The sequence below is a fragment of the Haliaeetus albicilla genome, chromosome 4, assembly GCF_947461875.1.
Source record: "Haliaeetus albicilla chromosome 4, bHalAlb1.1, whole genome shotgun sequence".
NCBI classification, from domain to species: domain Eukaryota; kingdom Metazoa; phylum Chordata; class Aves; order Accipitriformes; family Accipitridae; genus Haliaeetus; species Haliaeetus albicilla.
Window position 1 is genome coordinate 45,542,143 of NC_091486.1, and position 24,921 is coordinate 45,567,063.

General features: G+C 51.5%; 1 protein-coding gene across 1 annotated transcript in view; it reads right to left on the bottom strand.

Annotated features, from left to right (window-relative positions):
- Positions 1–17,993: 17,993 nt before the first annotated feature.
- The window catches only part of ZBTB40 (zinc finger and BTB domain containing 40), a 30,705-nt gene continuing 23,777 nt past the window's right edge, over positions 17,994–24,921 (bottom strand). Inside the window, 5 exon segments of the mRNA XM_069780378.1 lie at positions 17,994–21,156; positions 21,893–22,113; positions 23,102–23,188; positions 23,521–23,683; positions 24,276–24,490. Coding sequence (XP_069636479.1) covers positions 20,965–21,156; positions 21,893–22,113; positions 23,102–23,188; positions 23,521–23,683; positions 24,276–24,490 — 878 coding nt within the window. The 3' untranslated portion in view covers positions 17,994–20,964.

The following is a 24,921-nucleotide window of genomic DNA, read 5'->3' on the forward strand; positions in this document are numbered from 1 at the left end:
ACCATCATTAACTTTTCACTGCGTCTGTCACTTCCTCTTAGGGAGAAAGGCTTTAAACGTCACCATTTTCTGCTTTAATGACCTAAGAAGCAGCCACATGCCAAGCAGTCAATCTAAGGATTGCAAGCCCAAGGCTGCGGAGGTTTCCAGCTCAGCCCTTGCACGTGGGGATTGCAAGAATGGACAGGGTCCCACCAGCCGGGGTGTCAGCTCCCCACATATCCCCTTTCACTGAGCCCAGAGAGCCTCGTGTGTCATGGGAGTCCCTTTTTAGGACATTTCCTCAGTGATTTGGCAAGTTCATGAGAAAGATGGGATCATTTCCCTGTGGGATCACACAGGGTCAGGAAGTGGGCTGGCAGAGGGAGCAGGGACTGCGCGTCCCAGGCACGGACACGGTGTCAGTCCAGGGATCAGTGCAATGGCCACAACATCCCACTCATCAGGAAGAGAACTTGGGACTTCTTCATTTAAACATGCTTGGTTTTTTACCAGAAAAGATCCCACTGATAAGCTCAAAATGCAGGAAATTGATGTAAAAACCTCAGTGGGAGACTGTATGAGTGGGAAAGGGATTTTACTTAATGCCATTTCCAAGATGACCTCGTGCAGTCACCACCAGCACCCACATGAGGGTCCAAGTGGGCTGGCCAGGATCACTCGTTCATGACAGAGGGGACATGGGACATCAGCCAATGATCCTATCTCCAATACTAATGATAACAAACGGGCATTAACACCCTTTGGGAGGCAGCGGTGATTACAGGGTGATGTCTCCCCTCAGGATCTTGCTTACTTCAGCCCTTGCAGATTGTGGGCCAGGTTGCTGCCCACTTCTTATTTTGAGTTCTTGTTTGGCATGTTGACAGTTACAGCCTTCCTTCTGGAGGTCTTTCCCAGAACTAGCTCAACTGATGTCCTCTGTTGTGGGCTGTTCCCCACGGCAGGGCAGAAAGTCTGGTTTTGCAGGACAGGTATGGAGGGAGAAGTCCAGGTCATAAGCTGTTTTCAGGGGGGCTCTGGTCTGTGCCCTGTGGGGAAGGAAGAACTAGTCCAAATTTCTACAGGTTGGTGAGGATTTACCATCTGCTGATCCAAGGGGACCTTCAAACCACAACCTGTAGAGAGCATCCCTTCAACATCTTGCTCAAAGAAAGGATTTATCAGAGAGGCAAACATAGTTTCATAGTGTTCGTGAAAAGCTTTATCATCTGTTTGGGTTTAGCATCAGCCTTAGTGTCTGGTGGTGAATAACTCGTGGACCACTGGGGCAGCTTGAGAGGCAGAAATTGGGTGACTGCACCATGAATGCAGATATGTAACTAGAAAACAAAGCTCGCTTTAATGCTACCCAAGAAATGAGCCACATTCTCTGGAAGGATTAATGGCAAGAGTAGCTCAGCCTGTGCTGGGCAGAGGGAATCACGTGCTCACCTCTGTCTGCTGGGGGTCTGACATTTTGTCTGCATAGGGACAGTTGGGTCTGGCTTGACGGATGGCCTTGCAGCGAGCTCCCAGAGCTACGTGTCTCTTTGGGCTGGATCCCTGTAATGAAGTCTGACAGCACCACTCAGATCTGCTCTCCTGCTCAGCATTATGTTAATGAGGGGGCAGATGAAAAAGAAAACTACATATATCTTATTTGCCCATTCAGGAGATAAATAAACAAGCTACTAACACGAGCAAGCAGTTTGGAAAGGCTGGTGCAGAACCTGATGTCATATAGATAAGCTGGTGCAGCACATCACAACTCTTCTCGCATGTACTGGGTCACTGTTTTCCTTCCAGAAGCAGAAATAATATCTGCAAACAGCACGGGCCCAGCAAACATGCCCCAGTCCCCACAAGGACATGAAAGACTGTGAATGAGTTTTGCATCTCGAACCAGGAGAAGAGGAATCACCATTTACCTGTCAAAGCACAGACCAGCTCTGAACGAAGAGATCCTGAGCTTCTCCAATCTGACGGCATCCAAAGGGGTCACTGCAGAAATTTGGAGACTCCTGAATCCTATTTTTTCCAAAGAGGTATTTTTGCTTAAGCCAGACATTTCATACTTATGGCTTTGAGATTAACAAATCAGCATTTTCTGTGGAAAAAATAAAAATAAATAAATAAATCAGTATCCAGCCCCCAGTCATCCTCCTGCATCCTTGATCCCACTGTAGCCTACCAAATCCAGCAGACAGAAAGCACGAGCTGGAAGGATCCGCACCTCTACCGTGTGCCGACGGTGAGCTCACCAGATGTGCTCACCAAGCATCTCCTCATGTCCTGAATCCTGGGATACACCACCATCTTGGTCTTCTCTTTCCCCCTCCTGCACCGCTGAGGGTTGCCTCAGCCATCCTCGTGGTCTGGCTGTCTGGGGCAGGAGTTGCCAAGTGCAGCCACGATCCCCAGCCCTGTCCCTGCTGCACCTGCCGGGGATGGAGACCTTGGTGGCCCTTGATGCAGCCAACATGCGAGCAGACTGCTAATGCCAGAGGCTGTTCACAAGAATACATCCCTCAATTGGTGACAGGGCCAATCAATATGGTGGCTGCTCTTTAGCAGTCCCTGGCAGGGAGCAACAGCCCTCCCAGCGCTATCTGCCAGGCAGGCAGGCAGCCACTCATCTGCAGGATGGATTAAGGGACAGACTGATAACGGGTGGCTCTTCCCCCACCACTGCCACCCACACATACAGATTGCAGCTGTGCTGCACAGCTGCAGCAGGGCAGCCTGGAAATAGATGGTGATGAGGCACAGGGACCAGGTCACACATCCCATGCGTGCAGCTTTACACCCACACATGTGTGGCTCGGGGATATGCTGGAGGACACTGTTGGCTTTCACAGGGCCCCCCTGATCCCAAGGCCCCATGGGGCCCCACATGCTCCCTGGATGCTGCACAGCACAGTGGGACAACCCACAGCTGGAGCTGTGCTGGGCCAGCAGAGCAGCCCTGAGCACACGGCAGAGGGCTCACGGCATGATGCCACCAGCATCCATCCATGCAAGTGGTGTGTAATCCCACTGTCAGCAGGAGGCAGATGAACACCGGGAAGCAGGCATCGTTGTCAGGAGCAAGAAAAGGTTTTAGCTCAGCACCCTGGGTTTAAACTGGCTTAACCTGTCTTGCTGCAGAGCCCAAACCAACGAACCCCTTATAACAAACCAAAGCTACAGAGATGCAGCCGGCTGGGCCAGGCACTGTTGCCCAAAGGTCCCATGTCCATCCCATTGCGCAATGGATCCAGGTAACTCTAGCACTCTGGCTGCACCCTCGTTCTTCAAAAGGCCCTGTGCGATGGTGCCACCACTCCACAGGACTTGATTTTTGTCTGCATTGACCGCAAGCATATCTCCTGCCCCTGGCTGCACCAGTGCTTGGTACCCAGCTCTTCTCTACCCAAAACCCCTGCATGCCACTGAGCTGTGCTGGTCCAGGGACATGGCTCTTACCTGGGGCGTGTGACTGGGGCCAGCAACAGGGTCCTGAGGGATCACGCATGGCCAAGGGGGAGCCCAAGCAGCCCAGCAATCCTGCTGCTGCCCTGCCCCTGGGGCTTCCACAGGCAAGATCCTCAGAGGGACCAGGGAAGAAAGGAGAGGAAAGATCTCCTGCTGCCGCCACAGGTCCCGCTGGAGCAAAGGACCAAGGGCTTGACACAGAGTCTGCAGGGCTGGCAGCATACTCAGACAACCGCTCGTGAGGCAGAGATGAGCCAGGGAAGGCAGCCAAGCCTGTCCCAGGAGAGCCCAGCCCTGCTCAAGAGCAGAAGCACGTCGGAGCCTCTTTGTTGCCTGCTGATGGGAGGGAGCATGAAGGCCCCATGGAGGTGCCACTGCCAGCACAGAGCTTGCTGGGACACAACGCAGAGCTGCACAGTGGGACCACATTGGCACAGTGGTGCAGGGCCAAGATGACTGGTATAGTCAGGACAGTGGTGGGAGCTTGCGAGGATGCTGTTTTCACACGTGCCGGGCTCCCAGGACAAACGTTGCAGCACTGAGACAGAGCATTGGGAAGGTGCAGTCTCTGACCAAGTGAAAGCCTCTTCCTCAGTGGGGCAGATGGGGACGAGATGGGGTAGAGGGTGAACCAAAGCAATGGGACCAGCTCTGGAGACTGGGAGAAATAGCTGCATATGCTAAATGTTGGAAAACATCTCTCAGTCCAAGCCAAACCCCAAACCAGTGCCAACATGTAACAGAAATTACACTCCTGCCATTGCTGTGGCTGGGTGCAGGCAGGGAGCAGCAGCAGCGACAGCACAAAGAGGTGCTCAGAGCAGGCCCTGCCAAGGAGCAGCCTTCAAACTGATAAGACCTGCAAATAATGCCCAAGAGCTCTTCTGTGGCTCTTAGCAATCATAAAATTGTTATTATTTAGCAAAGATCCCCAGCTTTTCCATGTGCCACAGGACGGCACAGGCCATCCCGGTGTTTGTATAAGTGATCTGCTTCAGTGGAGAGGTATCAAGCGAAAATACTGTTAGATGGGACAGCTAAACTGCATCTACATGGGAAAGCTGAAACAGGCTCCCCCCAGCATCCTTGAGCAGTCAGAAGCAAAATGCGTTGATTCTGGTGAAATTGCAGAAAATAGTTTAAATGCAACAGAGGTCCCTTGCACAACTCAAGCCAGAAGAGATGGTTTTGGACACAAGGTTTCCAGACCACCTTCTGCTAAAGAATAGGCATCTTCCAGATCCAGAGCAGCACTTGGCTCCAGGGAAAGAGCCTCGGGAGCCCCATCCCATGATGCTGGATCTCAGCCCCTCTGGGCTGTCTGCGAAAGCAGGGAAGAGGGAGAGCAACATGTATTAAGCAGATTAACTTTGTGCCAGAGTAGAAAGGCCATTGAAGCAGCTGCTGTGCCACAGCTGGAGCAGAGAGCCTGCCCTGAGCAAGGCGGACCTTGCTGCCATGCAGCAGGTATCATCTGACCCTCACTCGCTGGGTACCATGTCTCCCCCCATCATTTCAAAGAGACAAAGAGAGGAGACTGTCTCTTCCTCCTGAAAGATAAATGCCTCCAGATTGTAGCCACTCGACAGGTCCACTGAAATTCATCAGTTCTGACTTGAAATGAAAGCTGTAATAAATCTCCCCATTGAATAGGAGATCAAAGGCAGATCATTAGAGCTCTTGGATTACCCAGTGAGAGTGCACTTCCATCAGCTGCTGTGCTGCTGGTTCCCCTGTGTCCAGAACGACCCCTTCGATGGTGGAGCTTTGACTCTAAAGAAAAGGACTATTTCCCTTGGAAGAGGTCTGGACTGTGCCCCTCTCCTCTGCCCACCTCTTCCCTGACTGCTCTCAGACAGTTCTGCCCAGCTCGTGGCCACATCATTGGCAGCCACGCTGGTACAGGCTGCTGCACAGCATAGAGGCGGACATTGCTCCACCACAGAAGGCAGAGCAGAAGAGGTCGGTATTGGCCCAGCCCTCAGGGGAAGTTCTTCCCCACATTACAAACCTCCTGCATCTTCTTTCCAGGGAAGGAAAACCCTCCCCAAGCTCTGGGAACTATCCCAACTCAGTTGCCCTCCTTTAATTAAAGACAGACCTCAGCTGCAAGGTAGAGCCCTGCAACACTTCAGTGGGACCAAGCATCCGTATCACGCCAGCTCTGGAGAGATGTATAAGGACGTTGTGCTGATTTTCCACTCCACTCTGTAGTGAGTATCAGTGAAGAGTTTGCTGGCCTGTGCCCACGAAGGATCAGGAGCAATCCCTACCTCAGCCTCTCTAAACCCATTTGTTGGTAGCAGCCTACGACACGGCCATGGTCTTCATGGGCTGCACAGGGAAAGTTGTCCCCCTTTCCTAAATCTGTGTGGGCTAACCCCTTCTCTCTGCTTGGACCATGAGATCCCAAACTCAGCCAGTCTCCTGTTCCCTCATTTCAACCTCAGTAGCCATCTTAGTGACACATCCAAGTTGGCATCTGCTTGTGGGTGCAGGGGAAGTTTGTGTAGCAGGAGCAGAAGGTAAAGGAGGCTTCAGACTGCAGTGACATCCTATCAGCCATACAGCTGCTTGTCCACCCTTCCTGGCTCCTTGGTCCTGGCGGGGATAATCTTCTCCCAATCTAATGCTGATCTGGTAAGACAGTTGCACCTGAGCCAGCTGGAGGGATGCTAGAGAGCAGATACATCAGGGTTAACCCTGATTCTCTAAATGGTTTTATTTCTCTAACAGCATAAGGGAAGTTGGTCTTTCCCAATGCCCTGGCCTGTGGACCAACAGACTTTCACTAAAACAAGCTGGCAAACATCATCTGACACCCCTCGCTCAGCACAAGTAGGACCCACCACTTTGTTCCAGGTCTGGGTGCAGCAGAGCTGGGGTCGGGTTTGTGGGCTGCCTGCCCATCAGTGCCTGGAGAGCTGGGGAGGACAGCTGAGGGACTGGTCCATGCAGAAGCCACACAGAGGAATGAAGTTTATCTCGGTGCAAAATGTGTTGCACTCGACAGAGTGAATTTCATTCCTGGAGAGATTTTTTTTTTCCCCCACTGAGAGGTTTGCTGAGCTTAGCTCTGAAATGAGAGACCATAATAAGTCCATTAGCTTCAGAGGAGTTATCCTGAGCACACAGTTCGACCTGTGATCCCTCATTTTACAAAGGGCTAAACACGGAGAGGATGTAGCAGTGGAAGTAAGTGAGAGACCCTCTGCCATTTTACACACGGGAGGACTTGGCTGTGATATGAAAATCAGTACTGGGGGTGAAAGCAGGGTTACGTGGGACTTGTTTCACTGTCTGAAATGCATGGTCCTGGCAATTGAGCTTCTCACATTACAGCTGCCCTTCTATACCGCAGGATGGGGTATGGGGTGTCTTACGCTAAAGGCTGTCTGGAGACACAAGGTAGATGTGTTGGGGGTGTCCCATGATGTGGGGAGTCCTGCAGTTGGGTGCCCTGTGATACACCCAACAACACAAGGTACAGGGTACCCCACAGTATGGGATGTCCTGAGGATGTGGGTGTTGATAGAGGACACCCAGCACCGTGAAAAGAGGCACTTTGGCTTAATTTTTACTAGGTAACAGCCTGGCTGGCTGCAGGGAAAAGTCTGCAGCTGGGAAGAAAACAGCAAAAGGGGTCCCAGCACTGGGGCTCCGATAATGAATAAACAACCCTGCAATTTGTAGCTGAGCTCACAGTTTTGGAAGCCCATCTCATGGCTTTTGAAGTGCAAACTGGCACAACACCCCCCCATTGACCAGCTCACTGCCGAGAAAAACCCACAGCCTTTTGTGTCACCTCCATCGCAGGAGGTTTCCCGGACCCCTGAGCAAAGCCCCAGACGGACACTCGTGCAGATGAAACTGCTGAGCAAGATCAAACGCAAACCATTCCCCAGGCTTCCCCCCCCCCCCGCCTCCTCCAGCTGCCTGGATAATCCCCCAGACTGAAAGAGAACCTGAACCCTGAGTGGTTTAGTGCAACGGGAAACGGAGCTGAGCCCCCAAACCCTCTTTGTGCTGGGATAATGGTCACAGTGCCTTACACCCCTGCGCTGTCCCGCTTCCCACCAGCACTGGCCGGGAAGATGAGCTCTGGAGCTGTCACCACTTGGAGCTTCAATCCAGCATAAACCAAACTTTTTGTTTAAGGTAGTAGTTAAAAAAAAAAAAAAGCAGCATATGTCTTTGATCTTGAATAAAGCTTTTATTACAGAGCCTTCAGTCCCGGTGAGCAAAGGGGATTATCTTTCTCTAGCACAAAAGTTCACCTCCTGGTGCAGGTCATGGGAGGAAGATTTCACTGGAGTGGGAGGCGTTTTCTCCAGGGCATTCACCCCAAGTCCGGCAGGCAGCCGCTCCTAGGGAAAGCTTTTTATGAGCTAACCTACTGCCTGAAATCCTTTCAGATGCAAAGGAAAGAGAAAAAAAAAAAACTCCAAAAGAAAGAAGCGGGTGCAAACTCCCTGACAATCACTGCCAGCCTCATTTAGCAGGAGAGACCTCAGCCCAGCATCCTGCCGGCTATCCTAACTTCCAGCAAACAGCCAGGACTCAAAGAAGTCACTTGAGGCTGTGTCCTGACCCAAACCCCAGCCTGCATGCAGGCAGAGCATGGGCTGAATTTAGTGTTGCGCGGTGTATGGTCTGGGTCTGGCTGCTGGCTGTGCCCATGAAGCTGTTCCCCACGCAGGGCAGGCCGGAGCCATGAGGGTCATCTCTTTCCCCATCGACAGGTTCATGCAAAAGGTGCTTGTTGCCCACACCACAGGTAATTGTTCTCATTATTGATGCACTGGGCAGCCTTCCTGCCTTCACCTCCCCTGTCCGTGCATCAGGCAGGCACTGCCATATAACAGGATTTATCACCAGTGCCTGGAAGTTGCTGCCTGCTCCCAGGGTCTGGCAAAGAAGTGGGGGCAGGAGGCAGCATCACCAGCATACTGTAGCCTGCTCCAGGAGGGCAGATGTGCATGGCAGGGCTGCCTGAGGCGCAGCACCCACCTCCGCTCTCCGGCAAGAGTCGGGAGCCACAGGGAGCAGAGCGCTGCCGGCTGCCTCCATGGCTGCAGCTGGGAAGGAAGGGTGCGAGGAGGGGGGGAGTGCCAAGTTCCCCGCTCCTGGGACATTAATCGAAGTGACAAATACGCCCTGACATCAATTATGTTGCTTTCTTGTTCAGCCAAGAAGTAATTAACTTAAGTGAAGCAATTAGGTAAACTTATCAAGTGAGGTTTGCAGTACCTTAAGCAAACAGCTAATTGGGCTGTGAAGGGAGTGGGGACAAAAGGGGATGGGGGCAACATACCCAAAGGGGACCTGGGGGTCCCCAGGGGCTGAGGCTGCCACAGCCATCAGTTCAAGGGGCAGATCCTGCAATGGAAATGTCTGGAGTGAAACATCTTTCCTCTCCTTTGTACCTCTGAAACACCCTGCATCCAGAACAGGTCACACTCCCCCCACCTTGCTGTCCCTTCTGCTTGTCTCAGGACACAGGCAAGAGGAAAAGACCCCAGGGGTCTCCTAAGAGCAGAGGTAAGAAATAAAGCGATCAATGGGGAACCCCACTGTGTACAAGAGATTCAGACACACAGGTCTCAAAGCGTTTGCTGATAATAGCAGGTGAGGCAGAGGATGGAGACGGACACTCAAGTGATGCTGGATTCCCTGCAGGGACAGCAAAGACATGACTGTGTCTCGCTCCCAGCCTCCTACACCAGAGGAGCAAGAGAAAGGGTTGGGATGGTCTGCTGGGACAGATGGTCACAATGCAGGGTCCCATGGGGAGGTGGGATGGTGGCATGGAGAGGGGTGCTGGGCTAGGAGCCCCCATGGCCCAGAAACGCTCCTGGAAGCCCCCCTGCTCCCAGGACCCATCACATTGTAAGAGACTTAAAACTCTGCAAAAGCTGCCTCGAGAAGAATGACAGAGGGTCAGAGCAGCCAAGCCACGTGCCAGCCTCTTGTCATGTGTGGAGATGGATGCCGTCCCCCCCAGGGCCAGCACCACCTCCTTGGGCAGCGGGTGCATCCATGTGCCAGTCTGGGTTATGGTCACTTTTCAAAGACTCTTTAAGATTTTTTTTCTCCATGGCGCATCTAGCCCATTTTCCTATCTTTCAAGCCAAGGAACTACTAAATCTTCAGATTTAATTTCCAGATTTCAGCAGAATCCATGGCACAAGCTGCTTTTAAAGTTTGCTAAGGTGTCGAATCAAAATGCAATACCATAAATCATTAATGCACCCCTGTGTCGCAATGAAGCTGGAATATTTTAATCACTGAATAATGAAGTCAATACTCACAAATCTCAGCTGTCATTAAAAGATCTGCATGCCTCTGTGTGCTCAGCAGGAGAGGAATCTTGCAAGTGGACTGGATTTGCCCGCTGGAGGTACAGCCAGGAGTACCACAGTGGCGGTGGGACACGAGGAGCTGGTTTTTGCAGCCCTGTTTTGTGATGGACAGTGAGTCAGCATTCTCTATGGTACCTGCTCTTTAAGCCGTATGATTGCTAAAAGAAATAAAGTCAAGCTAACCCACTGTATGGTTCCTTGGTAGGAATAACGGTGAACTGAGCACATTGCAGCTTGGACGAGCAAGGGGTTTTCAAAGTGAACACTACCAGGCTGCTTGCCTTGGTACCACGAGAGTTTTCTCCAGCCCTGCTGAGGACAGACTGGAGCTAGCCCAGCACGGGAATGTCTTGTCTACTAGGTCAGATACCATCCTGGAGCTGGAGAGGCCCTGGAGACAGCAGCGTGGAGAAAATCAGAAAGGGCAGATCTGGGAGATGGTGAACAGAAGGCAGAAGGGCAAAGTTAAAACAACTCTGCAAATGCTGGGACATGCCCGCAGGCAGCAAGAGACACCGTGTCCCTGGCACAGATGGAGCGTGTGGCTTGGAGCTGCAGCAACAGCACCGGGCGGGGAGGATGGTTGGCCCTGCCAGGGGAAAGGGAGACAGGCGTCAAGCATTACCGAGTAAGACCAGCTTCCTCAAAAAAAGGAAATGCCTGGAAGGACAGCATCAGGCTGGCAAACAGCCAGCACAGAGGCCGGACACAAAGAGAGAGGTGCTGATACCTCTGCCTGCCCCCAGTTAGGGTGTTCGCTGTGATGCACTACTCAGGTGTATGGTCCCACTGTTTATAGGACCTACCTTGTGGTGTCTTGCACTGTGACAACAAGCCTGAGGCTCCAAAACTGCAACACTGGCAGGATGGGGCTGCCATCCAGCCAGATGCTTGCCAGATGTCTGGGTACTCATGGAAACTGCAAGGTCAGATTAACATCACAAAGACAAGAGAGCAGTGTGGTCCAGGATGGAGGGACCCATGGTTTTGGTATCTCCAGAGCTGGATCAAAATCTCATTCACAGTAAGATACAGCTGATAAGACCTGTAAGAAGTGGAAGAGGTCAGAAATTGCCCCTTCATTTCTTCACAAAGGTAGGAGCAGTTGTAACAGTGCTGCCATGGGGCTATTGCAGTGGGCACAGAGCTGCCAGACAGCCACCTGAACCACAGGAAACCTCCCTGGTTCTGGAAAGAGCAGGTCAAAGTGCCATGCCCCAGTCTTTCTGTGTCCATGGCATAACTGGGAGTCAGATATTCTTCCCCCAGGAGCCAGGTGAGACAAATTTTCCACCCTGCGTTGCCCTGCTCCATCCCATCTTGGCAGTAGGATTGCACTGAAGCCGACACCAAAGGTGTCTTGGGTTTGGTCCATTTTTTCTCTAGCAGAAAAATGGATGCAGCCCTCTTGAGTTTAGGGTTTGCTTGATACTGCTCTGTGCTGCAGTAGGGAAGCCCAGCCAAAGCTATGGACTCAATCCTCAGGTGAAAAATCAGAGATCTCCAAAAAAATTGCCATCACAGAATTGCAGAGTAGTTGAGGTTGGACAGGGCCTCTGGAGATCACCTAGTTCAGCCCCCCTGCTAAAATCCTTACTGTACCTTTTTCCTCCCAACATCACAAAGCACTTGGAGATGCCACGCTGGTGTAGATGGTTCACACTGCAGGGTTTAACAGCACACAGAGGCACAGCAGGACATTCAGACAGCATCGTTCTATGGGTGACCATCAACAATGTCCAGCAGATATGACTTCTGCTTTACCATGTTTGAGGCCATGACTTCACAGGTGGGGCATCCTGGAGAATATATGTCCAGTGCTGATCCCCTGGACACAAGCGGCCTGGAGCAAGTCCTGCCAACTGACCCCTAAATTAATTTCAACCTGGACAACACTCATAGGCTTTACAAGAGTGGAACAGGGTTTGGCACTCCAACAGGGATGACCAAAACATTTACTTAAAAGCTGAGGGGGCTGCAGTCCTCCAAAGGGATTTCTTTCCCCATCAGGCTGCTGCAGAAGTGTTTGTGTGAGTGGCCGAGGATTTTCACCTTTGGAGCATGAGACTGGTGGCTTCTGAAGAGGACCCTGAGTGAGCTGGACCAGCATGGCAAATCCCATTTCCTCATCGATTTTCTTGAAGGATGCTGTGGAGGAAGCTGGGTGAATGTATTCGTGTGAGCAAGGGATATTAGAGACTCGTGCAGTGAGATTATAACCAATACTGAAGGTCGTTCTCTCCTAAACCCCTCTTTTCAGGCGTTAACAACTTAAAAAAAAAAAAAGAAAGAATTCTTTGTGGTGGAGATGTCTCAGGCTTCATCACAGACGAAAGGGGTTTGGGGGGAAAACTGAGAGGAAATCTCCGTGGATGTGTTCTGCATTATCAGAGCTTGGGGAAAAAAAAAAAAAAAAAGCAGGGGGGAAAGCACTCCCTGGTAATACCATTTGTCATAATCCTCTTCTTCCATCATCCTGCCCAGCAACAGCCACTTCACTCTGCCACTGCTCCTCCTACGAGACCAGGCGCCAATTCAGCCTCATGTGAGCACCCCCTTGCACTCCCCCTCTTCTGCTGGAGCCACCTAGAGCAGAGCAGGTGGGTGGACGAGGGCACCCACGCATGTCCGTGAGATGCCCTTCAAGACCATCCCTTGGGCAGGCAGATGGAAGATCCTGCTTCCCCCCCCCCCCCATTGACTCCAGGGGAGAGTTTCCAGGCTGGTACCCCTGTGCTCAGCGCCAATGGAGCCGGCTGGAGATGCCAGGACAAGGCACTCGGCACTCGGTCTCAGCAGACAATTATTCTGGCCACACTTGCACAGGGTTGGGAGGGGAAACCTGGTCCAGGTCTGCCCAGCCCACGCAGCCCCACATAAAGAGCATGCGGGAAGACCTGCAAAGAGAGCTCACTGAAGGCAAAGAGGGACACGGCACAGCGGGCAGAGCCAGAAGAAAATGGAGCAACCCACTGATGAGCAGAGACTTGCCCCAAACAAATGAGACCAGAGGATGGGGATGGCTCCACGCAGCACAGGGAGGGAGACCTCCCCCAGCCCTCATCACAGGGACCCCGAGCCAAACAGCTTCTGCAGGTTAAATTGCCAGGCTCCAGCCCCCAAAGGCTTGTTTGGGGCCTCCAGAGCACCAGCAGCATGGTTTTCCCCCCAAGACACTACCCGTCAGCCCTGCAGCACAGTGCAGTAGGCTCAGGGAGGGCAAAGGGCCAAGCCAGCAGAGGTGCTCCGGGGGATCAGGGAGTGCTGGAGATGCCAGTGTCCGAGCCCTAAGGGCCCAGGCAGGTCCTACAGCCCCTGCTGAAGCCCATCACCAGCTAGGGGCTGCATTCATGCCCCTGACCTGCAGCCATTGATCTCAGCTGCTTTCAGATTCTTTCTGCTTCCTATCACGGGCGACAGCCCGGCTGCTTTCACATTGAAACCAACATCAATTAGTCCCCCCTCGAATTACAGGTTTTAGTAATCTTCCCCCCCGCCAGCCCAGGGGAAGGAATTGTTCCCAACAGGAGACCTCTCTCTGCAAGCACCTGGCATGAGCACAACCCCAGGAATGGGCTTGTGACACGGAAAAAGGAAATTGTGTTCGATCGCTTTGGCAAGGTGAGCCGCCTGCTCCCTGGAAGGAAAAGGGGAGCTCATGGTCCCTGCCGAGGCCACAGAGCTTTGGCAGGGGGAAAGCAGCCGGGCAGGCTGCAGAGGCAGGAACACAGCAGTCGGCAGCATGCCAGGCTGTCCCGGGGCTGCATCCCATGTCTGCTTGGGCACAGGGACGCGTGGGGACATGGCTGACATGGAGGAGCACAGGGACCCTGCTCACCCCGTTGCTTCCCAGAGCTGCTCCAAGATGCTCAAAATAATCTCTCAGGCATTTGCAATTCTCTACCAAGTGCTGAATCATCCTTCTGCAATGTTTGCATTAGGCATGCAGGAGCGGTAGAGACCTTAGCAGTGAGAAAGGGGAAGCGGGGGACAGGTACTGACACACAAGCCATGAGAAGTACCAGCAGTAACACTCTCTCTGTGCTACCTGCTCTGCTGACCCTCCTAAGACTAGGTGGTAGAGGGGATAGAACCTGCCAAAGCTTGGCAGTCGCCTGTGTGTATCCCAGAGGGACACAGGCAGAGTTTGGACACACAGCAGGGCTGATGGTTTGGTTTCTTCAGCATGAAAGTTAAGTCACTGTGAACCCCCAAAGCAAGTCCTACCTGTCCTCATCCTCCACTAGAGCTGCAGGAAGACCCAACCCCAACTGTGCAAAGCTTTTGGGATCCCACATCCAATCACCTACCACAGGGTCCCATCAGCTGCATCAGCTCCTGATCAGCTGTATCACCGATAATCTGAACTAGCCCATCAAGCAAACAGCAATGCCTCACCTCTAAAAAGGAAAAGCCCTCTCGAACACTGAGAAATGGATAAGTAAAAGTGGTTTATTTATTTAGACTTTCAATAAAACTTTGACAGTATCCTGCACTGGGGGATTTAAAATCTCACAACCTACCCTGGTTACGCACAAGGACACCAGAACTTTTGTGTGTTTAATAGATCTACAGAGATGTGGCAGATAGCAGAGGATTATCTGGGTTAGTCGATGAGAGAGGCTGTAAGAAGCTGCAGAGGGAATTCACTGCTAACAGAGACCAGTTTCGCTGCAAGGGAAACGTAGTGTTGATAAATGGAAGTTCATGCATGCCATAGGGATCATCTGACCTACTCCTGCGTATCGCCAAATTCACTATCATCTATAACCATGCTGGAAAAAGCCCTGTGTGTCACTGGACAGCTCAATAACAGCTATTAAATGCTCAGAGACAAAAGAAACAACTTAAGGTTTGAAGTGCAATGGGCTAAACAAATGTAATATTATTATGGCATTAAGTATCAACTGACAGGGCGGCCCTGCTCTAAATACTGTCTCTACTGCAGCCTCTGAGCTGGAAGAAATGAAAACAACACAAGCTGGATAAAGCTGAATGACCCACATGTTTGTAATTGCCAAGGGGTCCTTCCAGCCTTCCCACCCATCTTCCACCCAGCACAGAGCCCTCCTTTCAACTCCTGCAGAAGGCCAGAATGGGAGTTATTTACCAGCAGCTAGAGACTTTCCAGATGTGCATCCACATGTAGTCGCTACAGACAGCAAAGCCCTGCATGGGGCTCAGCTCATGGGAAGCATATGTCGAGACGTACCATCTCCGTGGGTGAGCTTTGGGGGAGATGCTCTGGGTGATGACAGACTGGGTGAAGGTGAGTGGAAGGCTGGGGTGAACCTGCAGGGAGACCTTGTCCAGCTGAAGCACAGCAGAGTGGTGGGATGAGGGTGTCTGGCAAGGACTGGAGCTCAACTCTTCCCTACCAAAGTGCTGGCCAAGAAGGCCAACACCATGGAGTAGGTGGCATATGGCCTTGGCCTCTGTGGGCAGAGAAAGCCAGATTCACATGTCAGGGAAAGCCATCATCATGCCTGTTAGCAGGTTCAGCACAGCTGGCGGGGCACAGATTATCTCCACAGGCAGTTTGAAACCCAAGGCAGGGCTCTGCTCACCTTATTACAGCCAAGAGGAGGAGAGCAAACTCCATCTCCGGCAGGAAGCCTCCAGTGGCTGGAAGACCTAGGGACTGAGACAATTTTGCACAGCACCAAGCTAAATCTAATCTATCTGGACAGACCCATTTGTTGGCAGCTACTTTGTGCCCCAAGCAAGGATGTGTACAACAGACCCATCCTGGCCAGCCCTCCCCATCTGCAAGAGGCTTCAGGGCCAGTGGGAGAAGGTCTGGGAAGTACAGAGAAGAACACAAGCAGACAGCCTGCCCAGACCAGGCTTCCCATATGCTGCAGGGCTGTAAGTATCCCTGATCCAGGGGATGAAGGAAATATTGGCCAACAAACTTGACCCTGAGCTCCCTGGGAATAAGACAGGGACTGACTACTCCTGTTAGAAGTGAAAAGGTCACTGTCTGGACTGCCCTTAATGCGGGGCATCTCAAGGGTGTCCAAGCAGGGAAGGGAAATAAGGCAAATCTAAGCATTTGTGCTCTGTACAGATGGACCCTTACTAGTGTTGATGCCCTTCAGTACTTTGCCTTTGCTAGAGTACAGAGACAGGAGTGAACACAGTCCCCCAGCACAGTGGGGTGAAGGCTGCCACCAGGTCACCCCTTAGCCACACTGAGCAATTAGAGCTTCTTCATTCTCGGGCAATAAGGCAGATTTTCCAGCTCTTGACTTGTACTGATAGTTGTTTCCTGCAGAGCCTTCAATTTGTCATTTAGTTGTCATACACTGCTGTGGGTGAGCAGCTGTATGGGAATGACATCTAGTTGCAGCAATGCTCAGAGCAGGGGGCAGCAGTAAACACCTCCCAACTTCTGCCAAAAGCAGCCACTAAAGCCCCCAAACGTCACCCACAGCTCCACACGCCTCCAGTTACGACCAGCAGACCTTAGGATGCTTTCAGACATCCTGACCACAGTCCCCCCCCTCCGTCCGCACGGCCAGCATCACCTCGTCCCAGATATGCAGCCTGACATTTAGCAATGCTAAGATGCACACAGCTTGACTGCGCCCGCGTGCCAGGCAATTTGGATCCCCACTGCTCCTTATTGCTCCTCCAGCCTCTGTCTTGCCCACACGCTTTGCCAGCAAGGACTTTGTTTCCTTGCAAGTCACAGAAACAGGTGCCATGGTCCAACCCATGGGTGCTTCCAAGCCCTACTCCTGTTTGTAGATGAGAGCTATATATAGCAACTTAACAGCAGGTGCTATGCAGCATCCATGTGTGTCATATTAAATGGACTAAGAGCTACACTTTATCAGGTTTGCTTAAATATGATTAGAAACCTGGACAGATTTCCTGCTTTGAGTGATCATAAATGGTGCAGGGAAGGCAAAGTGAGAACTTCTGCTTGCGCTCTCATCATGTCCAAAAGGCTGGCTGGAGACTCAATAAAAGGAATTACTGTTTTAACTCAGGAAATTAGGAATCGTGGCGACTTACTGCAAGAAGGCACCATACAGCTGACTGTACTGGGGGATTAGACGTATTAACCAATGCTGGAGAGGCAGCCGAGCCCCCTCCATTAGCCAGCCTGCTCCTCCCCATTACAAAAGGTTACTGAGCCCATCTCCCAGGGAAGTACCTCAGCTCTCACTGTCTGCAGCAAACCACCGATATTCAAGAGAGGGAATTCCCTCTGGCTGCTGAAGCACCTCATCTCTGCCCTACGAAACTCTGCTCAGCGTTTGCTGAGCTGGAGGCCGTTTGAAAACATTGCTTCCCTTTTCCAGTGCTTGAATTTGCTGGGGACATGCTGGCAGCCTGCCAGACCAATAATGAAATCTGCCAAGACATCAGCATCAGCCAGGGCGCAGGGGCTGCCAGGGCTTGCCTGACTCGCACAGAGGGTTTTAGACCACTGGTACCTGCTCTTCTCTTCCTTTCCCCCAGGAGAGGCTTCAAGCAATGTCCGACTCCCCCATGCTCCCACCACCTCCATTCCTCACTCCTGGGCAAGGCAGCATTATCTTTGCACCTAATCACAGATGGGTTGGATTTTTAAAAAAAAAAAAAAAAAAAAAAAGCCCAGAGCACAGAATTTACATATACTGTGTTAAAATAACACCTTGGAGCTGCAAAATTACACTTTGCATTGGGAAACGCCAAGTAAGGGCTGCTCACAGCTGTTGCCACACCCAGTGGCACCCTGCCTTTTTCCAAAGGATCCTTCAGTGAACAGGACAGACACCAGGTCAGAATGAAAGCTGTGCAGAAAACAGACATTTCCTAACAGTCATAAGCTTAATCCTCCACCCTAAATGGCACCAATTAATGCATGGAGATATAGAAACCATTAACTGATCTAACATCCTCCATGGGATGTTACTCCCCAGGCTTCTGTTATAGTCACTCTGCCCTTTTTCCAAAAGCATCTGACACCTGCAACAGGAGGACACAGTGAAGGGCAGAACGCTCCCATGCTCCAGCCTGACCCGACAACAGCTTCTCCACTTCCCTACAGAGGATGGCACCAAGGTCAAGAGGGGCACAGGACCCCACCATAAAACTCAATGGGTCACCCAGCACCTGGGATAAGACCTGCAAAAATCACATTTTCCTTCCAATCAATTGCTTCACATGACACTCTGTATCTACATCATTCATTCTCCATGTTTTATTTTTACAGAGGAAAAAAGAATACGCAGCATAACAAGAAATCGCTAGTGATCAGCATCTTCAGCGCTGTGCACCAGACCAGGATGTGCCCTGGGAAATGCATCTTCCTTCTGGGTACTACATAGGTGTTGCTAACACTGCAATTTGCTCTGACGTGCATATTTCATCCATCAGGAAGGAACTGGAACGTGGGGATCCGAGTTATTATCTCCTCATAATGATACAGGAGATGCTTGATGGTCTCTGTACAGCTGCAGAGCTCTCACTGGGTCTATACTGCTGGCAGGACTGCCGAGGATACAACCACACAGGCTTTTGCAGGGCACAAAGGCAGGAGAGATGGCCCTAAACAGGAGAGGTGAGCCTGAATTGTGCCTTATGTGTGATCTACACTGTCCTCCTTCAACTGTGACAACACTCAGTCAACAGCCGAGGATCAAATGGATCAAAACCAAAATGCATCACTTGCATGCTCTTCCCTAGCTAAGCTCCCTCTGCCTTACGAGAGGGCTATAAAATAAGGCAACTTCTCCCCAAACTCTGCTAAATCTTTACTCTTCCTCCAGAGTTTTTCAGGAACAAAGGGAGATCAGCTTCACCTAGTGCTCCCTGCAGATAGTGACTCCCAAATGAAGGCTAGGACATCTGCAAAGCATCACCTGGACAATACAACCCCTGCTCCAGAGCACTCATGGAGCCTGTGCAGGATTTCCACAGCTCCCAGCCCCCACAGAGCCAGAAAAGAGTGAACAGCTTCCATCTCCACCAGCCTGCAGGACAAAATCCACCACTTACCTCCCAACATATCTGCTCTGAGACCATCAAGACATACTTGCTTGTTCTGTCATTATCCCCATGCTCATCCTAAGCACCACACACAGCTCTTCTGTGTCCAGGCAGGCATGAGATGGTCTCCAGCAGTTCCCCCTCTGCTCTTCTCCTGGCCAAGGGGGATCTCAGGCTTTTTCACTGCTTCACCTCAGTAACAGATGTATTTTACCCTCTCCACACGTGGCCACAGCCCAGTTTCAGGTTCTTCTTTTTAAGCAATGATATCCAGGGTTTGGAGGTGTCCTGTCCAGGGCTTCGAGCTGTCCTTCAGCTTTGCAGTGGCTCAAGGGCTCTCCACACCTGCCAGCCCAGGAGCTGAGGAAGGCCTGGGAAGGCTAAGAGGAGCTTCAGCAAAGGTGCAGAGGCACCTGGCCATTAGCACTAATCCTCAAGACCTTGAGCACCATCTCCTGGTCATTCCTGGACTCAGTGGCAACTTAAACTCATGCATCCCCCACTTCACCATCACCTCAAAGCCTGTACATGCAACCAAGGAAGAGAAAGGTGGGAGCCCTTCAAGAGATGTGCAACACTTCAACGGGGTCATATGCTTGCTGCCACACAAAAAACGCCATGCAGAACATTAGCTCCACCAAGCCGCTCCCCTGGGAGCACCCCTTGCTGTTCACTTCTCTCCAAGTTGTAATAGGAACAACAAACTATCTCACTGGCACAACCACCTTGGCATGCTCCTGTGTGACCATCTCTGACTGGTGGCTGTGAGCAGCCAGCACAAGATGCTGCTGGAAAACTCCAATCTGTTCATCTCTTGTGCTCTCGCGGCTCTGGGCAGCATGATAAAACGGGTGCTGCTCACTGCAGGGTCTCAGGCTGCAAGATGCGGCAGGGATCACCACTCAGTATGTAAATATTGCAGTGGCAGAGTTCAACCTTTTGGCATGAGGGAAAGGAAGATAAATGCTACCAGTCCCCTCAGAGCCACAGGAACCCTGCATCTATCTAATTGCACTTCATAATTGATTCAGCAAACCATTAATTATCAGATTATATTTTAGGAAACTGCAGATAAAAAAGCTTTATGAAATTTAGCCTTAAAGGGGCCAGTATGCTGCAATGAAGCTGTTGCATCGTGCTGGCACCAGAGGAGCAAACTTTACAGTAGGTATCTGCATGCATTTTACAAAGCAATGCCCTGTGTGCCACGGGGAACTTCTATGTGCAGTCACAGCAGCTATTGCACACTCAGACAGAAATGCCTTCATCAGATCCAATCCACTGATACCAGTAACGAGGGCCCCTGGCATGCAGGCACAGCTCCTTCTCCTTTCTCAGATGTGGCAGCTCCAGCACGTGCTCAGTGAATTAGAGGAGGGGTGGGAGATCTCTGGGCTGTTTGCTTGCAAAGAGGATGTGGATGCCCAGACCTGCCTGTGACCCCTCTTTGTAATGGACAGTCGCAGCAAAAACATGGATGGGATCAGACCTGTGCTACACAAGATATTACCTAAACAGCTCCAAAGCCATTTAGCACAACTCCCAAGAAGTCTCTGCTTGAGCAGAGAGGCCCAAATGTCAGCTCTGCGCTGGAGGAGTTTTCTAGCTGGCACAACAGGCAGCACAACGGTACATGGGAGAGCAACAGAAGAAACAAAGCAGCCCTTACTCACCCTGCAAAGCAGCAGATACCTGTGAGCACATCACTGATTCAGCCATAAAAATCTCCACCTTGAATTCTCAGGACAGCTTTTTCTTTGGTTTCACGTACCCATACCACCCCAACTTTGTCCTGCACTAGTCTCCTCTCCTCCACTCTGTTCACAGCAGTGGAGGAACACACATGAACACACCATATTCCCATCTTTTCCTCTGCTTCTTTATTTCTCTTGAGCCGGAAGAGATGGGTGGTCCAGCTCACCTGAGCTGGCAGCTGCTGACTGCAGGGAGACTTCCCAGGCCCTTGTGAATGTCTACAAATCTCTCCAGTCCATGGCCATGCTGTGCTTGCTGCATGCCATTTCTTTCGCGTTGACACATAGCCAGGGTTGCTTTCCCAAAGAAAGCCTGAATCTCCCTGCTGGAGCAGCACATTGAGGTACAGCTCCTGAACGAGTCTAGTGGATACCAGGCGCCATGCACGGGCACCTGCCACACGCTCTCACTTGGCTTCTTCACAAATCAGAGTGACTTTGTCATCAAACAAGTCCTCCATAGTCACTGCCACCAGCTCGGAGCCAGTTTGGCTCGCCTGGGATTCGGGCAACGTCACAAAGACTTGGGAGCCAGCAAGTTGGGCGTTGTCGAAAGAGATGATGTGCTCTGCTGCTCCTTGCTCTGATGTCTGAATCACCTGCATGGAAGATGACCTGAGAGTCAGACACTTACAGCACTGCTTTCCCCACAATCACTTTGCTACCCACATCTTTCCCAGCCCCAGCTCTAGTAATAACATTTAGCTTCACACCAGAGGTCTGCAATTACAATAGGCATGAGACTAATGGGAAACACCAAACCACATACACCAATGATGCAAAAGAGAAGAACAGAGAGTAATTTAAATATTTCTCTCCACAAAATTGCTATAATTTAGCTCCACAAGCAGTTGTAGACAATAAACACTCTGTGATTATCCACTGGAGGAATGCCAGCCCAGGGAATCTTGTACACTGGGCTCCCTCATCCGAGGAGCTGTTCTCCACTGATGGCTGAGGTATTGAAGAGCAAGAGTCTGGGTTCAAGCCTAGCATTTGTCCAACAAAACAGCTATAATCTCACAGGGTATGTCATCTGCGTTCTAATAGCCTCTGAGTAACCAGGCACCTCTGCACACACTGTCAGTCCCTCCTCATCGGCTCCTGAAAACCAGGACTGAGCTGCTTCCCCTCCAGCAAGCCCGCCTCACACTAGCACAGAAATCCTAGAGCACTGTGGGCTGAAGGGCTTGCATCCTGGACCCCTCTAAGAAGGGGGAATTGGGGAGCAGAAGGGGTGACAGGAGCCACAGGGTGGATTTGGGAAGAATAAGAGGGTTGGAGGGGGAGGTTGTGTGAACAACTGCGAGGGCTGCAGCACAGAGCAATCTGTACCTGCACAATCTGGGCCGTGGTGGCTTGGGAGAAGACCACCTTGGGATGCTCAGCACTGTAGTGCCCCTCCAGCTCGCCCTGGGAGGGGAAGAGCTCCCCACAGAGCTTGCAGGTGAAGGTGCTCTCCGTCTGCTTGAAGTGCTCACTGGTGACGTGGTTCTGCAGGGCCCCTGGGAAGCGGAAGGATGCTGAGCAGTACAAGCAGCAAAACAGCTGGGAGCCTGCAGGGAGAAGCACTGCCCTGAGCCTGGGCTGCGATGGCCAGGGTCAGCCCAAGGGCACAGGGAGCTGCAAATAGCCAGGACACACAGCGCTGAAACCCACCAGGGACTCAAGGCACAGCACGTGCCAGTGTCCCTTCTCTTGGCTACACCACTGTCTGTCAAACAGTTTGTGGCCGTTCAGATCTGATTCAGCTCTAGCTCCCTGCAGCACTGGCATTCTGAAACCAGGCTGGTGTATCTGATTGTAGCCACAGCTGTCCCTTCTTGCAGACAGCTCTTCTCCCTGTTCCCTCGCACCGTCCAGCACTGCTCCTTGTTGGCCTGGCTTGCACTTCCCGATTCAGCTACTGCAAACCCATTATCCACCCCAGAGGCTCTCTCATCTCAGAGAGAGCTATGTCTAGGTCTTCTCCTTCCTCACTCTCCAGGCTATGGTTGGCCACCCCCTCCAATGTCTCCTGATCCACCTCCTCTCCTGCTATCCCATGCACAGCCCTGGGGACCCACCTTTTGTAGTAGTCTGGTCTGTCAGTGCACTCTGTCCTCACAACATTGCTTCAGCTTGCTCGCTTGCCAAAGGGCCCTTGATGTGGTCTCCCCAAGCCCAAGGCCCTCTCTAATCTTTCTGGTGCTAAACTCCTTTTTTAATCCAGTCTCCCACTAGCTCTACCCTCCACAAACCCCAACGCTCGGGGTTCAGTTCCTCGTTTCTCTATGCTGATGTCTCCTCACCTGCACTTAGCTCTCTGCTGTAACAAGCAAGTCCAGATCCCTCCTTGACTCCAGTGGCTCCAGAAGCTTAACAAACATGTCCCAGCCTCACCAAAACCAGTGCTTTTCCACTACATCCATATTTTCTGTTTCCTCACACTCTGCTTCCTTACCATGTCCATCTTCACTCTCCCGCTTAAAGCTTAGATGTCACTCACTGATAGGAGCAGTCATTGCTCACAAGGTAACATGAACAACAGCAAATGTAACAGACCTGAGTGCCTGCACTTCACGTGGACCTGCAGGAGGGCCAGCGTGGGGAAGAGCTCCTTGCACGTCTCGCACTCGTGGAACTTCACATCTGCAAACAAGGGCAAGAACAGAAAAGCATGCACCCAAGGTCTTCTACAAGAGACCTTCCAGACCAGAGCTCTGTTAATACTTCAGCAGCACCACACATGCATACAGACATGAGGAGCATCTTTGAAGATAAGGCAGGAAAAGGAGAGGCCAAGAGCAAGTGAGCTGCAAGACACTGAGATGAGACTTGCCTGAAGAGATTGCTACAGGATACAAAGAATCTACTGTGATTTGCAGGTAAACAGGATGTGCAGCCTTGTCCTATCAGAGTTATTACTACATCTCTCCCAGCAGTCACCACATGGTTTTGTTCGCTAAAGAATGGGCCATTACCTGTGTGCTCTGTCTTGACATGCTTTCGGTGAGCAGCAGTGCTGGAGAAGGTTTTGTCACAGGAGCTGCACTGCAGGGAGGAGAACTTGGAGGAGCGGTGATTCTGAGCTGCAAAGACATCAGGGTGGTGGGTCCGGTTGTGATACCATAACCCTGACAACTGCTGCAATGATAAGGATCAAATCGTGGTTACAATTCAAAGCCTTTCCAGGGGCATCATGACAGCAAGAAACTGTGTGGAAAGCAACAGGAACAGTGGGGTTGTACTCAGCAGATACAAGACCTGCTCATTCTCCCACAGGACAAGAGCTAACACCTCACTTCTGTTTCTCCATTGCCCCCGAAAAGCTGAACACTGTTGACTCCCTCATCCTCATCTCACTCACTGCAGGTCCCCTTTTGGCATTGAATTTCTGCTCCCTTGTAGGAATGCGCTCCCACACACACTCCCACTGAGGTATGCCATTTGCAACACAAGTATTTTTATTTCTACACTTCTTGGCAGCTAGATACTTAGGTGAAAGGGATTCGTCAGGGTCTAGATGGGCAGGTATGTAGCCCTTTGCAGTCACGGCCCATCTCTCGCCATGGACTTGCCTTTTTCCTACAAACTCTGCCTCCTCTGTGCAATTTTTCCTTCTGCTGACCACAAACTGCTCCACTCAGTGCCCATGGCCAGGAGAGACATCCTGGTGCAGGAGTGGGCAATGGTAACCTCCAGCACATGAGACCAAATCCTTGCTGCACCAGCTCACCTGGTAAGCTTTGTCACAGATCTCACAGCTAAAGGGCTTTCCTCCGACATGAGTCACCATGTGGCGCTCCAGGAGGGATGGGGCGCTGAAGACTTTAGTGCAGGTGGGGCAGGGGTGGTACTCCCGAGAGTGGGCCTCATGGACGTGCTTGCGGTGCTCCTGCAAGGTGGCAAAGCTCATCCGGCACTTCTTGCAGTCATAGGGATCTTCAATGTCTGCCGCCCAGAAATGCCCAGAAAAAAACCACAGGGGACAAAGAAATCAAGGAAAAAAAATAATTAAGAGGGGATTTCACAGGGGGAGGAAAGAAAAGGGAAAGAAAAACTTGTTACTTCCCAGACAAAAACTAGCACTGGAGTTTTGGCTTTGCATAGAGATGTTGCTGCTCCTGCTCACCTACAGCTTCCCATGGTGGGTTCCCAGCAGCTTGCAATTTGCTGGAAGTCACCCCTACCATTTTCTTTGGGATAACCCTACTCATAGCATCAAACCACTAAAGAGTCTTGCTTTTCTTGAGAGGGAAAAATCCCACCACAAGACTCCCAGACAGCCTCCAGGCACCAGTAACACCCACACAAGCCTCCCCTAGCACAGATGGGTCTGCCATGACCCCACAGAAGCTGTGCCTCGCAGGCTGGACGGCCCA